The sequence below is a fragment of the Mercenaria mercenaria genome, unplaced genomic scaffold (assembly GCF_021730395.1).
Source record: "Mercenaria mercenaria strain notata unplaced genomic scaffold, MADL_Memer_1 contig_3153, whole genome shotgun sequence".
NCBI classification, from domain to species: domain Eukaryota; kingdom Metazoa; phylum Mollusca; class Bivalvia; order Venerida; family Veneridae; genus Mercenaria; species Mercenaria mercenaria.
In genome coordinates this window covers 1-14,178 of record NW_026461267.1, presented here as the reverse complement: position 1 = coordinate 14,178, position 14,178 = coordinate 1, and the positions used below count along the sequence as shown (strand labels likewise).

Genomic DNA, 14,178 nt, shown 5'->3' with positions numbered 1-14,178 from the left:
ATTTATTATGTTTAGACAAAACATTTATTGATTAAAAACGTATAGCTATGAAAATATTAGTTGTTTGCTCCACATGTTCCGTGCCAATTTATCTTTTATGTAACATGTGTCAAAAGTTTGCTTAAATGTTACAAACATACAAAACATTGGAAGATACAGCTATGTTACTTAAACCTTATCAAAGGAAATATAATAGAAAAACATGACGAGACACTGAAAAGCGAGGAATCAAGTCTCATAACTAAATCCGGTTGAAGTGTTCATGTTGCTTCCAACAATTCCAGAAATAAAGTATAGAACGTATTTCAATATTGTTTGCTTACTGTTACCATCTTTTAAGCACCAAAGGCTCAAAGTGAGCTTTTGTAATTGTTTGGTGTCCGTCGTGTGTCCCTCCACAATTTCTAAACACGGCCTGCGTGATATATTCTTACGCATAAGAACTCAAAACACGGGATATTCTACGATAAACCACGATTGGGAACATGTTATATCTTAAATGAAGTGACAATGAATTCATTAAATGTATCATAAAAGCATTTTTGTGTGAAAATGCCTGTTTTGTCACTTCAATGACACACCCTTATAAAGCAGTTGTTCAACTTTGCAGTTCAGTGGTTATGTTTAAAACACATAAAATCATTTTGCATCATACAAATACAGTAGAATTTGAAAAAAAAACATGTTGTTGTTGTTTTGTCCGTTCACAAATGTGTTCTTGGTGTTAACAAATAAGAAGATATAATATATTACATAACAGTATGTGTTTCATAGCAGTCACGCGCCACGTATTATGGTTATCTCGATCTGCCAATCCTACACCAGTCAAGTAATTCATGTTATAATAAGAAAAACATACGAGCCGTGCCATGAGAAAAAACCAACATAGTGGCTTTGCGACCAGCATGGATCCAGACCAGCCTGCGCACAGTCTGGTCAGGATCCATGTTGTTCGCTTTCAAAACCTATTGCAATTAGAGAAACCGTTAACGAACAACATGGATCCTGACCAGACTGCGCGGATGTGATGATCAAACATCTTAACAAGTGGAGCTTTCTCTGTCATATACATGTACAAGCTTGAAAACTAAGTTTATTCTCTTCTAAGATCGCTGTTCAAAATCCGTATGTAATTTTAACCATACTAATACATATTGCGACGATACTGGACTACACACGTCTGTTTCAATTGTTACTACAACTTCGAGAAGACATACGGCAGTGTCATTGCTGGGCCTTCTTGTTGTTTTTCTTGTTACTTCTTTGTTTCTTTTATGATATTAAATATAAACAGTCTTTCTTACAAGTTCGTCGTCACAGCTACCGTTTTCTTTAAAAACCAGTGTCTCCATTCTTTCGCTCGTGCAATCTTGTTCTTATTTCCTACAGCGGAAGAAATACAAGTATGTTAGATACTGTAAAATCATTTAATTTCGTGGGCATGAAATTTCGTGGTTTTGGTCAAAACGGCAATTTCATGGGGATATGAATACGTGGATTTCAACTTTTGGACATTAAATGAATAGAAATTTTACTTGTTCGTTAGGATTAAATTTCGTGGATTGACTCAACCACGAAATCCACGAAAATTAGTCCCCCACGAATATTAATGATTTCACAGTATATTTAAAATACTTAGCAAAGTCGCTAATTGTTTTCAAATATCTTCTTTGAAGTAATAGAATTCAATATGATTTTGATGTTGCTTTTTTCTAAAGAATTATATCAATCACTTTTGTTCTTGATTTGGAACATATGCAAATTGTAATGTCTTTTCCATGTTCTAAACCAAGTTTAAAAACATCTTAGAATACACAATGAAAACATGATATGTCAAAAGATGAAGACTACCATGTTTTAAAATACAAACCGCGAAATATCAAAAGCAGACGACTTCAAAGTTTCAAAATATATAATGAAAACATTAAATATCATGGGACGATGAGTACAAAGTTCTATAATACACAAATGTAAAAAGCTACAGTTAAGGGCAGACTAGATTTTTAAATATAATCAGTAATTCTTGACTGATGTACTGTTAACACAAAAAAGTTCTAAGTCCGATGTTAAAAATGATCATTTCTTTTTTCACCGAAAACATGGTTTAAAAATCAAACAATATTCTGCCAGCCAACTGGGCTACGAAACGTTTGGTCTGAAGGGTAAGTAATATGGAGAACAATAAATGTATGCTAAGAACGAACTTGCGTCATATTTGATGCATGCAAACATTCGAGGCTACAATCCTGCGCATGAAGTAAAAAGCAATATGCAATTAGACCCCAGTTAAATGACATTACACTAAATAATTCTGTATAAATATAAAGTGAAACTAGATTCAATTTGAATCAATGAGAATAGCAATACTGCCCATGACTAGCAGATGTTCATGCGAAGCCAAAGGTTCAGCCCTTGCAACTTCCACTTTCAGATCTACAATTTCTGGTCGGCCAAACGTCCATAAAATGTTAAAAATGAAGATAATCAACGCAACATAAAATCGATTTTGCAAGAATAAAATCTCTCTCTTCAAAGACATGAAACTGTCAAGTCAGATATTGATTGGTACTTTTTGATTTTTGATATCAACGATAATTGTCATAAAATGCATGCCAGTGTTTGCGCATCGAGACCTTAATTGCTTTACAATGCGTGTGTGTGTGTGTGTTTTTCTTTTATTTTGACTTCGCAAAGTTGATCTACATTACATTTCTGTCATAATATATCAAAACTATTGCAATAAAATTCGTTTCATAATCTTTAAGTGAATATTTACACAAATCACAAGCGATAGCTGTCTACAGCATCGAAAGAAAGTTAATCTCTGATGGCAGTTAAATGTTGTGCTAAAATGATGGATTCATTATTCGTGATGATCAAGGTTCTGCTATAAACAATATACCTATAATCCAGTTATTACTTATAAGAATCGGGTGTGTCTTATTCCGTTCACTCGCCGTTAGTTTATACCACATACCATCAGCGTACTTATCCAGAGGCAGTACCTTTATCCGGATATCTCCATATCTGGAAAGAAATAAGAAATTCATAGTTACATCATCGTTAGTCTCAGTTAACAGCAAAGTACTAAGATAGCAATTAGCTATTCCTATTAAACAATATCCTGTTTTTATTTTTCTACCTTGTATCACAGACCGCTGAGTATCAATCTAGACTAAGAAACATAATCTGGATATTACCATATTCGGAAGAAAATATGAAGTATATATTAAAACTATTGATATTTACCTCTTAATTCCTTTTGAACTTCAAGTTTATTTACAAATAAGCATGAGTCCCACTTTATGTGGGCAGCATCAGCATATACATTTCTATAATACATACATTCAGTAATATATCACATGACAAAAAGGAAAACGGCTACAAATTGTTCATATATAGGGCTATATACAATGATTGATTTCTTATATGTATACACAATAAGCAAGAGCTTAACAGCAATTATGTGTTCGAACTCAAAGAAGGCAAAGTGATTGACGTCATTAACTTTCAATTAAAAGCGTTGTTCTTAATGTTCAAACAATGACTGAGATTAAGCATGAATAGCCACGGTCTAGAAACTCTGCCTCATCAAATCAAAATCAGAAATTTATGTAAGGATGTGTAAATGATTGGCATTTATCAAAAACAAATATAAAGACAGGAGTAAAACAATTTGACAACAATGACAAAATAACAAACACAATGAGACACCGTCTTTGCAACGGTCAATGGCATGAGCAACACTGAGGAAAATAGAAACTGGTTGATTGTCCGCAGCAAACCTTGCTCTTTACTATTTCCATTCCCCATGTCCTGTCCTCAAGCCACAGCACAGTGAAAAGCAGTGAAAATAAAAGAATAGAATTTGCGATTCAATTTTTGCTTTTCGGCACATTATCTCTATTTGCAAAATTCCGTAACAAACTTTAACTTATCTAAAGAAACAAGCATTTAGATAGCCTTGCTACAACAAGTAAAAGAAAACAATGTCTTCATATAACTTGTGAAAATGGAATTAAGCAAAAGTGACTTCATTAATAAATGTTTTATATATTAAGTATATCATGTACACACGCTCTGTAGTAAGCAAAAAGAGCAGTGTATCTAAGCAATACATTTTTGGTTGCGGGTTTACCCCGCTACCAAAGTTACAGGTGTATTTCTGACATTCATATGATGACATCTTTATTTCGTTGTAAGCCATTTATGGCCCATGAACATACAATGTACATATAATATCTCATATACATGCAGGTAATTGCAAGCATATATCCCTATAACTAAACAAAACAGTATACACAATTTTTAAACGCTTATATAAGCAAACAAGTGAATAAATAAGCGGGAGAGACTGTTGCTTCTAGGCAGTAATAGACTATATTGGAAAGATTCATTTGAACAAAAACGGACATGAATTACAGATTTCTTCTCTTTTCAAAGGCTTTAAAGGTATATGCTGCCTGTTTTCTCATGGAGTTTACGTTATCAGTTGATAAAAGCTACATAAATTTGTAATAACTTGGTCTGACACGATAGTACTTATCTATATATACTTTACGTAATTCATTGTATAAAGGACATTCACATACAAAGTGATATTCATCCTCTAGCTTATAACAACAAGGACATTTTCTTTCATTATACGGAGTGCTCACTGGCTTTATCCACCTGCCACATTCTACTTCTAATCGATGTGATGACACTCTTAGTTTAGACAAAGTAATTCTATATTTTTCTACATTAACGTAAGAAAGGTATGACTGAAATTCAAAGGAAGCTATATTTCGATAAAATAGTGCCCTACTTGATTCTTGCAAGCTAGCGTTCCAGTCTTGGTAATATATATCGCGTACTCGTTGTTTAAATAAATTTAAAAACATATTTGGGTTTCCAACGCCTTGGTTCAGCCATACTTGATAAAAGCCAAGTCTTGATAACATATAGCATCTTTATTTTATTCCAAATTACATCCAAAGGATGTTCATGTGCTACACAAAATAGTCACATTCATGAACAATGCAGATGGATTATAAATGATCGAGCAGTTCTGATTCAATATGTATCCATTCACACTGACCATTTAGATTATATATAGCCTATGGTTACATCACAAGCTAGGTTAGACAGAGTTCATCTTAGATATGAGGCACATTTGTATTTATTTCTCATTCATGTATATTTAGAGATTGTCATTTAAACAGAAAATAAATCTACCAAATCCCGCAACCACCAAAGGTCTCAAGGCTTTGATTTCGTTGCAAACTAATAAAGAAATTTACCTCTGATTAACCAGTCTTGACAAGAATTGCTGGTCATTCTCTGTCTCAGGTATAAATCTATCATCAGGTTCATTCTTCACTCTGTCACCAAGTTCGACCATCATTTCATTCAGTTTTCTCCACAGAGATTGTGTTCGTTCTGTCGCAAACAAATACACTAAACCACCATTGAATATCCCTTCTGTAACTGAAACAGGATTCACCAACATATCAACATCCGTCATTGCCTGAAATTCTACCAGAGGGTTTGCAAACCAAGTGTAGTCAAACTCAAAAAGTAGAACGTCTATATTGTTTAACAATAAGGACAGGATTATTTCTGTTCGACGAATTAATATCTTTATGTAACCCACATGACTATATTCCTGGTTTCCATTTGGCGTACCAATGTCGGATACAAACACATTTATCGCCGGCCAGTCCTTCGTTAAGTTTTCTTTCGATTTGTGATCCCCTGTAATTACTAGAACAGATTTATGAATTCCCATGCCTTTCGTATTGCATAACCAACTATACGCAAATGGTAGGAACGCGTCGTTAACTACAGTAACCATGATTGTCTTATTGTATAAGCTTATGTTCCTGGCAACTGAAAGGACGTCACTTTTTGAAACGCCGAGTTCTTGTGTCACAGCTGACACAGTCAGATTATCCAATTTAGTAATGCCTCTATCCATATCCATTGTAGTTCTTGCTGAACCATCTTTCGTACTGTCCATGGCTCCGTCTTCTTTGTTGAGTTGTACCGTTATGTCTTGTACATCTATTTCACCTTCTGTTATTAGCATGGATTTTGTTTTTACTGCTGATATTTCACTGCCTATGACTAATACATCATCGTGATCGTTCTTTCTCTTTAATCTGCTCACATCGCCTATCAAATAGTTGGATATCAGAAGTATAATCGCAAGGCCTACTGACAGCAAGCAGCAAATTAACTGTCTCGGCCGAAAATTCCTTACTCCTAACATCACAAGTAAGATTCAGTTGCATGTCAAACTTTACAAGGCAGTAAAACTGAACCATTTAAGTTTTGTCCATTTTAATGTTACACATATTAGGCCTACATTCACATTTCTAGCATTACTCTAATTGCTACGAATACTTTCAATCCAAATAGTGCACATGCATAAGTTGATCATAGTACGAGTATTACTGCAGTAATAATTTCAATAAATGCGCTACCTGTCGTCTTTTCAGTTTCCGTTGTACATATCCTTCCATTCATAGAAACCATATGAAATCAATTTTGTTGCGACAGATTGGGATAATTGTTCACAAAGAAATGAAATGTTTTGTTTCTGTCCTGATGTTACATTCTATATATTGATTAGATTCTGAATGGTTATTGAAAATTCTATAACCTATATACATATAGGAGAAAATCAATCAACGGTTATTTTGCGATGACCCATGCGCGTGCAAAGTAGTGACGCCATCCTCTTTGTTTATAGAATGATACAGGCGCGTAGCATGAAATGTAGTTCGATCATGTCGTAAAGAGTAGTTATCATTTTTTTCTAACACTGTTTATACTAGTATGTCGTGTTAGAATCGAAATAGCGAAGTGATTTATTGTAGAATATCCCGAGTGTTTCTTTCTTATGCTTAAGAAATAATTTCGATTCTAATATGTTCTTTACTGTAAAATTTATATCAAATATGATGGAACTGTTTCTTCGTGCAAGCATGGCGCCAGTAGTAGGTATTTATTAAAACAGACCAGGACCGGAAACGGTAATACGTCTTGCGGCAGAATTCAATTCGGGCGAAAATTACTGCGAATTATTCAGCAAAGCGAATAAATAATTCAGTATGTGTATAAATTAATCAAAACATTTGTGCAATGTGATATTTCGTGTTAAAAACATGTTATTAAGCCTTCGAACGGAACAAGGCACATGGTTTTGATAAGGTCTAGATCTATTTATGAAAAAAACATAAGGTATGGCTGATAAATTAGTGCATGTTGCTTATATTTACTTTTCACATTTAAGACTCTTCATAAGAGAAACAACAAAGGAACGGAAACTTATGCCGTGTGATGCCTTGATCCGTCTACGCAATAATGAAACAGTAGATCTATTTGAAACATTTATATTTGAAACATTTATATCAATGAAGGATATTTATATGTTCTCTGGGTTAGTGTACAAAGTTTCATAATATTTGTTTCACTGACTGGTCATGCTATGTGACTCGCAGTACAAAACACCATTGGAAACCATTTCAGCTCCATGTTCGTCTTTACGTTTAAAATTTACGAGTCTATCAATCTCGGCAGTTTATTCATCTCATTCAAACATCACAAATTCAGTTCTGTGAAGGCTTTTGAAGTATCGCTTTGCTTGCATACACTGGATACGAGTCCAGATTGTATGGGTCTTTGCGTCTTTCAGTCCGGCACCGTGCCTGTCCTGTCCCGAATACATATTAATGAGTTATTTATAAATTGTCAGTCAATATTAATGATTAGTTGATAAAATTGTCATTCAATAGAGATTTAAATTCGATTTGAGCAGTTAAAGTTAGATTTTAATACATCAAGTATATTTGGTCACATAACAAAATGTAATAAGTATATACAAATTGACAAATATTCTGATTAAATACTTTATGAAATGTATCACAAAGTATTTGAATTTTTTATGTGAAATTGCCTAAAACGTATCACACAGTATTTGATAATTTTTTATGCGAAAATGCCTAAAACGTATTATAAAGTATTTGATATTTTTATGCGAAAATTCCCAAAACGCATCACAAAGTCTTTGATACTTTTTTATGCGAAAATACCTAAAACGTATCCCAAAGAATTTGATTTTTTAAAGCGAAAATGCCTAAAACGAATCACATAGTATTTGATATTTTTTATGCGAAAATACCTGTTTCTGTTGCTTCGATAGTAATATTTTAAAACAATTTGATAGATCCTCATCTTGGTGTGACCACTGCAGTCCAGCGGTTATGTTTAAAATACATATGTATTTGTATCATCCAATGTACAGCAGGCGATGCACTGTATGAAGTGCTGTTCTTTCTTCGTTCGCTTATGTGTTCTTGGTGTAAACATGTATGAAATTTATTTAGTAATGTTATAATATATTTTACAATGTTGTATGCTAAGAATATATCAAAACCTTTCATAGTAGTTCCACGCCACTTATTTTCAAAAAGATAGAACTGGTATCTCGGACTGCCAATCCTTCACACAATATATGAAAGACAATCAAAATAATGCTATTACAAGAAATATGTTAATATTTAAAAAAAAAGATAGACCGGGTATTCTGGTCTGCCATCCCTACACCATGTATGAAATATATGTACAATCAAAATAATTAACGCTATGGCAAAAAAATATTTTTAAAAAAACGTATTTGTAACCAGTACAAGTTCTGTGAATTTCTATACATTCAGACCAAAAGTGTTCTATTGTTTACGAAAAGTCGTCTAGCTTAGATTATAATAGGCAAGACTTATTTTTGGTATAAAAGTACGTTGTAAAATATGTTGTTAATGTAATAAAGCTATCATAATCACATGCAGTATATTAGTTTTTCTTTCGAAGTCACGTATGTGATAATTTTTGGCCAAGATGTATTTTTCTTCGTTGCCTTTTAAACAATGAATTAGTTTATATAATAAAGCTCTTTGTCCAATGTGGCTGTATTTGGTTTATTAAGTCAGCTATTATCAAATAATTACGTAGCTACCTCAATATTCAGTTAATGTTTTATAAACATACTTTCAATTTTGGGTTGGAAGATATTAAACAAACGTACCTATTCCAAGTATCTATGATAAATATGCTTAGTTAGCTTTAACAAAGATCTTATCACACTTGCATTTAGCTTAAGTAAACTTCCGCAATCATCGCCCAGTCAACTCTGGCATAATCGGCTTAAGGATGTACGTGCGAATTTTTTCTAACGTTAAGAATTTTTTCATACCCCGTGAGCTTGAAGAACATTAGTTTCTAAGACAAACAGCAGCAGAAAAAACATAGGTCACCGAACTCGTTTTAATTTTATAGGATATTTTCTTCATCCACTGTTTACGCATTTCTGAAATTTTGTAAAATTGAAAAAAAAGTTGGTACTTTATAAAACATATAATATCCTACTTAATCTTATAGGGATTTCAGGTCTTAAGGTTAATATGAATATATGGTGATGTCAGTATTATATAAGCATAAATGTCACTAACAAATCTCTTTCATTTTTACATGTTGACATAATTACCCCACCCACTTTATTTTCAATGGAAAAAAACGTATTTAGATCTACAAAATAAATTCTGACGTTAAGATTTTCAAAATATTTTGCAGCATTAATGACGCACAAAAAAATGCTTCAAAATGGAAAGAAAAAAATTTGGGGTCACCGTGCATCTAAGAGATTTATTAAGAAAAAACTGTTAAAAAGTGGTGAATTTTGATATTTTTTGTTCTTTTTATTATAATTTATATTTTCTAGATAATATAAAGTGCTATATTGAAAACTTTTATTTTATTTAAAGCTTAACATTATATGTATCAGTCAGAAAAATATCAAAACCAAATCTGATCTACTTTAATAGATATTTGAAATTACATATCCGTACCCCATAGTAAATATTACGTCAATTTTAGGCAAATGCCAGCCAAAAATAAGGGTGAATTTTTTTTTCGCAAAAAGCATAATATATTTGGTTAAACGGTACATTATTAGCCATATTTTAATTATTTAGCATTAATTTTTGGCAAAACTTTTGTTAGAAAGCAATTAATATTCGAAGAAACATTTTTCAAAATGGCGGATATCCTGAAAAAAAAAACGCTAGTACATCCTTAAGAAGCCGCTGTCGCTAATTAGATACCCGATTCAACACCTTTGAGCAGTGGTAAGTTATATTGTAGAACGTGTGAGCTGCTTACATCATGTTAAAATTTGGGGTTTCAAAGTAGCGGCGCAGCGCGGAGTGACTGGATATGGAGCAGCGGATTCTGTTTAATACATCACAATGAACACGATGTTGTTACAGACTGAGTCAAGACGAGCTTTCATATTCTTTTGATTGAGACGAAATATATTAAGTAGATTTGGTGAAAATTTATTCATCTGCACATCATTCCGTCAGTCTTTGTAACCGTATTTCCAGATAGAAGTGTTTAAATACAAAAAGAAACACCACTTATTTGAGAATCACGTTCATGTTTATTTTACAGAAAGTCGTCTATAATTGATTTTGACCTATGACCTACTAACAAAAAAATAAATGCATGTAACATCTATGTACTTGAAGTTTGATGTCACAGGCCAACGATGATTTTTTCCTTAGCCGTTGTAACTGGACCATGCGCGTGTAAACATAAACAAGATGGACTGCAGGGGTAAACCCCTTCACCTTGGTTGCACTCTATTCTTCCAAATAATCGTCTTACAAACTCTATTAGCTATCACAATAGCCACAGGGCACTCATTACCAATATTCTCGTAGATGATATGCTAATTAGTGTTTCAAACATCATTCTTCCTAACAAGAAGAACTACATCTGTCATTCTCCGTTTCCGAGAATACCAACTTCATAACCGGGTTTATTGTCAGGCAGGTCCATGTTCAAAATCCGTTTGTAATTTTAACAATAATGATGCATCTTGCAGGGACACTGGCCAACAGTGCAAATCAATATGAAACTGTCCATGCTGGGCGTTCTTGTTGTTTTCTTTTTCTATTGACACCCTTGTTTCTCTTTTAATTTGATGGTAGAATGTTATCATGGTATCTCCAGAAAAATACTGTTTTAATATAGTTACTTCAAGTTGTTACATATAAACAGTCTTTCTAACAAGTTCGTTATCACAGTCACCGTTTTTTGTTTTTTTTGTTTTTTTTTTTCACAAACCAATGTCACCATTATTTAGCTCGTGCCATGCATCTTGTTTTTATTTCGTTCAGCAATTTAAGAAATACCTTCATCTGTATGTTAGATATATTTAAGATATTTAGCAAATTCACCAACGCTTTATATTTCCTTGAAATAATTGAATTTCATAGGATTTTGTTGTTGCTTATTTTATATCTTGTTGAAGATTTCGTTTAAAGTCCAAAACTCACAATAATCAACGGATTCAAAAATCATATAATACAATGTATTTTGCTAGCCAGATTGACTACGAAACGTCAGATCTGGAAGATAAGTAATATGGTGAACATTATTCTAAGAACCCATGCGACCTTTCGTCATATTTAATAGATAGAGGATATTACATGAGTGTTTTTTTTTTCATACTGAATCTATTAAACGAGTTGAATAAAATAATAAAGTGCGAGGTTCTGCCGAGCATTTTATCAATTTTATTCAACTCGTTTAATAAATTCAATGTGGAAAATCACAAATGTAATATTGTATTTATCACATGTCAGGTTTTCCTATAGAAACATAAAAGCTTCTACTTTCTTTTGCTATATAAACAAGTCAATTTCACCAACGTCTCCAATACTATAAATGACGTCGACGTCAAAGCTTTATTACACTAGTGTATTATCATTTTTAAATAATGGCTTTATTACAGTCCCGCAACGTCAAACGTGATAAACGAAAATATTCATGCAATTCAAGACCAACAAGACCCTAGTTTTCGGGGGTATTTCACTTAAAGTGATGGCGCATATTTCCGTACAGATATAAAGTGGAGACAAACACTTATAAGAGAAACAAACAAGGTTCAGTTTGTTTAAATGAAAATGGCAAAACTGCCCACTCTCAGCAGATGTCCGTGTAAAGCCAAGGGTTCAGCCCTTACAACTCACACTTGCGCGTTTTCTTATAGGCCACACGTTCATAAAATGTTTAAAATGAAGACAATCGACATTATATAAAACCGGTATTGTAACTAGAAAAATTCTCTATTCAGAGACTTGGAAATGTCAAGTCAAATAGTGATTAATGCGTTTTGAGAATTTTTTTACTCTTGATATCAAGAATGGTTGTCATAAAATGTAGGCCATTCGTAACTTTAATTATCACCATGCTTAATGTGTAGTTGACTTAGAAAAATTGCTCTACATTGCACTTCCATCATTATCTATCAAAACTATTGCAAAGGAATTTGTTTTATTATTTTATACACACAATCATTAAGTAAATATTTACGCTAATGACAAATGATAAAATGTATACAGATGCAGGTAGCTGTCCAAATATGCGTTTCAAAGATTATGCAATATATATTATAACAAATTAATATTTGAAGTAAATTAACTGTTAAGTTAAAATGATGGACTCATTTTGTATGACCAAGTTCTACTAGTAGTATACCTATAATCCAGTTATTGCTAATAAGGATCGGGTGTGTTTTATTCCTTTCATCCGCCGAAAGTGTATACTACACACCATCAGAACACTTATGCAGAGACAGTACCTTTATCCAGATTTCTCTACATCTGGAAGGGAATAAGTTTATCTCAGACAACAGTTACCTATTCCTATTGGTTCGTTGTCTTTTCAAGCTGGCATCGCATACCGCCGGGTGTCCATCCTCACCAAGACACTTAATCCGGATATCGCCCTAGTCGAAAGAAAAGTATTTTCTAACCATTGTTAATTTCCTCTCAATAACTTTTAATAAGCACCATGTTGAGAGAAGTTAGTGTTCGAGCTTAAAGAAGGCAAAGTGGTTGGTTGTCATTAACTTCCAAATACAAGTGCTGTACACAACGCTCAAACCCTGAGGAAGATTTTGTAGAAATGACCACGTTTCAAGAACGCAGCCTCACAATAACAAAACCCAACAGAAGTGTATGTATGGATGTGTAAATGAATGAAATTTACACAAAAATATGTAGAAAAGGTAAAACAATTTGACAACAATACCAAAACCCTACTGAAGTGTATCTATAGATGACTGAAATTTACACAAAAATATCTAGAATAAGTAAAACAAGTTGACAACAATGACAAAACCCTACAGAAGTGTATCTAATCAAACAAAATCTTGTTACGTAAAGGTGAATTAAACAGTTGTCACGTCCCCATGCTTGATGAAAAACGATTTGCAATAACTTTCGAAGAAATAAAGGTTCAATTCTCCGTTCGCAATTATTTTATTGTTATGAATTAGAAAAGGGGTGACAATTGCATTTTTGTGAATACTGTTTGGCATTTTTCTAATTCGCCTCAGCAGATACTTCTTTTTCTAAGGTAGTGCTTTAACTGTTAAAAAGTAAAACATTTTGAAAATGAAGTCTGCAAAAGAACGGATCGGATACGACAAAGTCATTCGTCGTGGCTAAAAACTGCATTGTTATTCGTAAGTTTACAAAAGTTTGATGCTACGACATTTCAATGTTCTAGTATGTGAAAACTAGACGATCTTGGTAGGTAAAGGATTTCAATACAAATTCATTGTATTTTAGTTTAGCAAAAAAAAAAAAAAAAAAAAAGAATAAAGGAAATAAATAAAGACATGACAAATCGTTTTTTTTTTTTTTGCAGACGATTAGATACAATCACTGACTTTCGACTCGAGAAGGAGCAATTACAGCTCAAAATATAATTGGAGGTTTTTGTCACTACATATTTCAGTATGGAGAGACCTACTCTTAAAACGAAGAAGAAAAAAACATAATAATGTGTCATCTTTTATTCCGTAAAGAGTTACCATATTTTAATATGCTTTTAACATTTGAAAAATCCCATAACTGGTCTTATTCCTTGTAAAAGTCGGTTCAAAAGCTCTTCAGAGCTTATTTTTCGGCGAACGCCGTCTAAGAACGAATTCGTTACCTATGCCACGTGACTTCAGTTTGCAAATCAAACTACTTGATAACGCATTATAGATAATTTATCAAAATGGAAGATTTATGCAACACTCTGCCTGATTGGACGAGAGTGTCAATTTCTTTCACTCTG

General features: G+C 33.0%; 1 protein-coding gene across 1 annotated transcript; it reads right to left on the bottom strand.

The window, feature by feature from the left end:
* Nucleotides 1-55: 55 nt before the first annotated feature.
* On the bottom strand, nt 56-6,464 carry LOC128552786 (uncharacterized). Its single transcript, XM_053533850.1, has 3 exons — nt 5,283-6,464; nt 2,903-3,027; nt 56-1,383 (listed from the first exon to the last, which is right to left on the bottom strand). The coding sequence occupies exons 1-3, from the start codon at nt 6,251-6,253 to the stop codon at nt 1,301-1,303; spliced, it is 1,179 nt and encodes a 392-aa protein (XP_053389825.1). The 5' UTR covers nt 6,254-6,464; the 3' UTR covers nt 56-1,300.
* Between the last annotated feature and the right edge of the window lie 7,714 nt (nt 6,465-14,178).

Excerpts from the sequence above, each read along its gene's own strand:
- LOC128552786 (XM_053533850.1), bottom strand. The coding sequence starts at position 6,253 with ATGTTAGGAGTAAGGAATTTTCGGCCGAGACAGTTAATTTGCTGCTTG. Across the intron at positions 3,028-5,282 it reads TCAAGACTGGTTAATCAGAG|ATATGGAGATATCCGGATAA; the intron begins GTAAATTTCTTT and ends ATTTCTTTCCAG. Across the intron at positions 1,384-2,902 it reads AAGTAATAACTGGATTATAG|GAAATAAGAACAAGATTGCA; the intron begins GTATATTGTTTA and ends CTTCCGCTGTAG.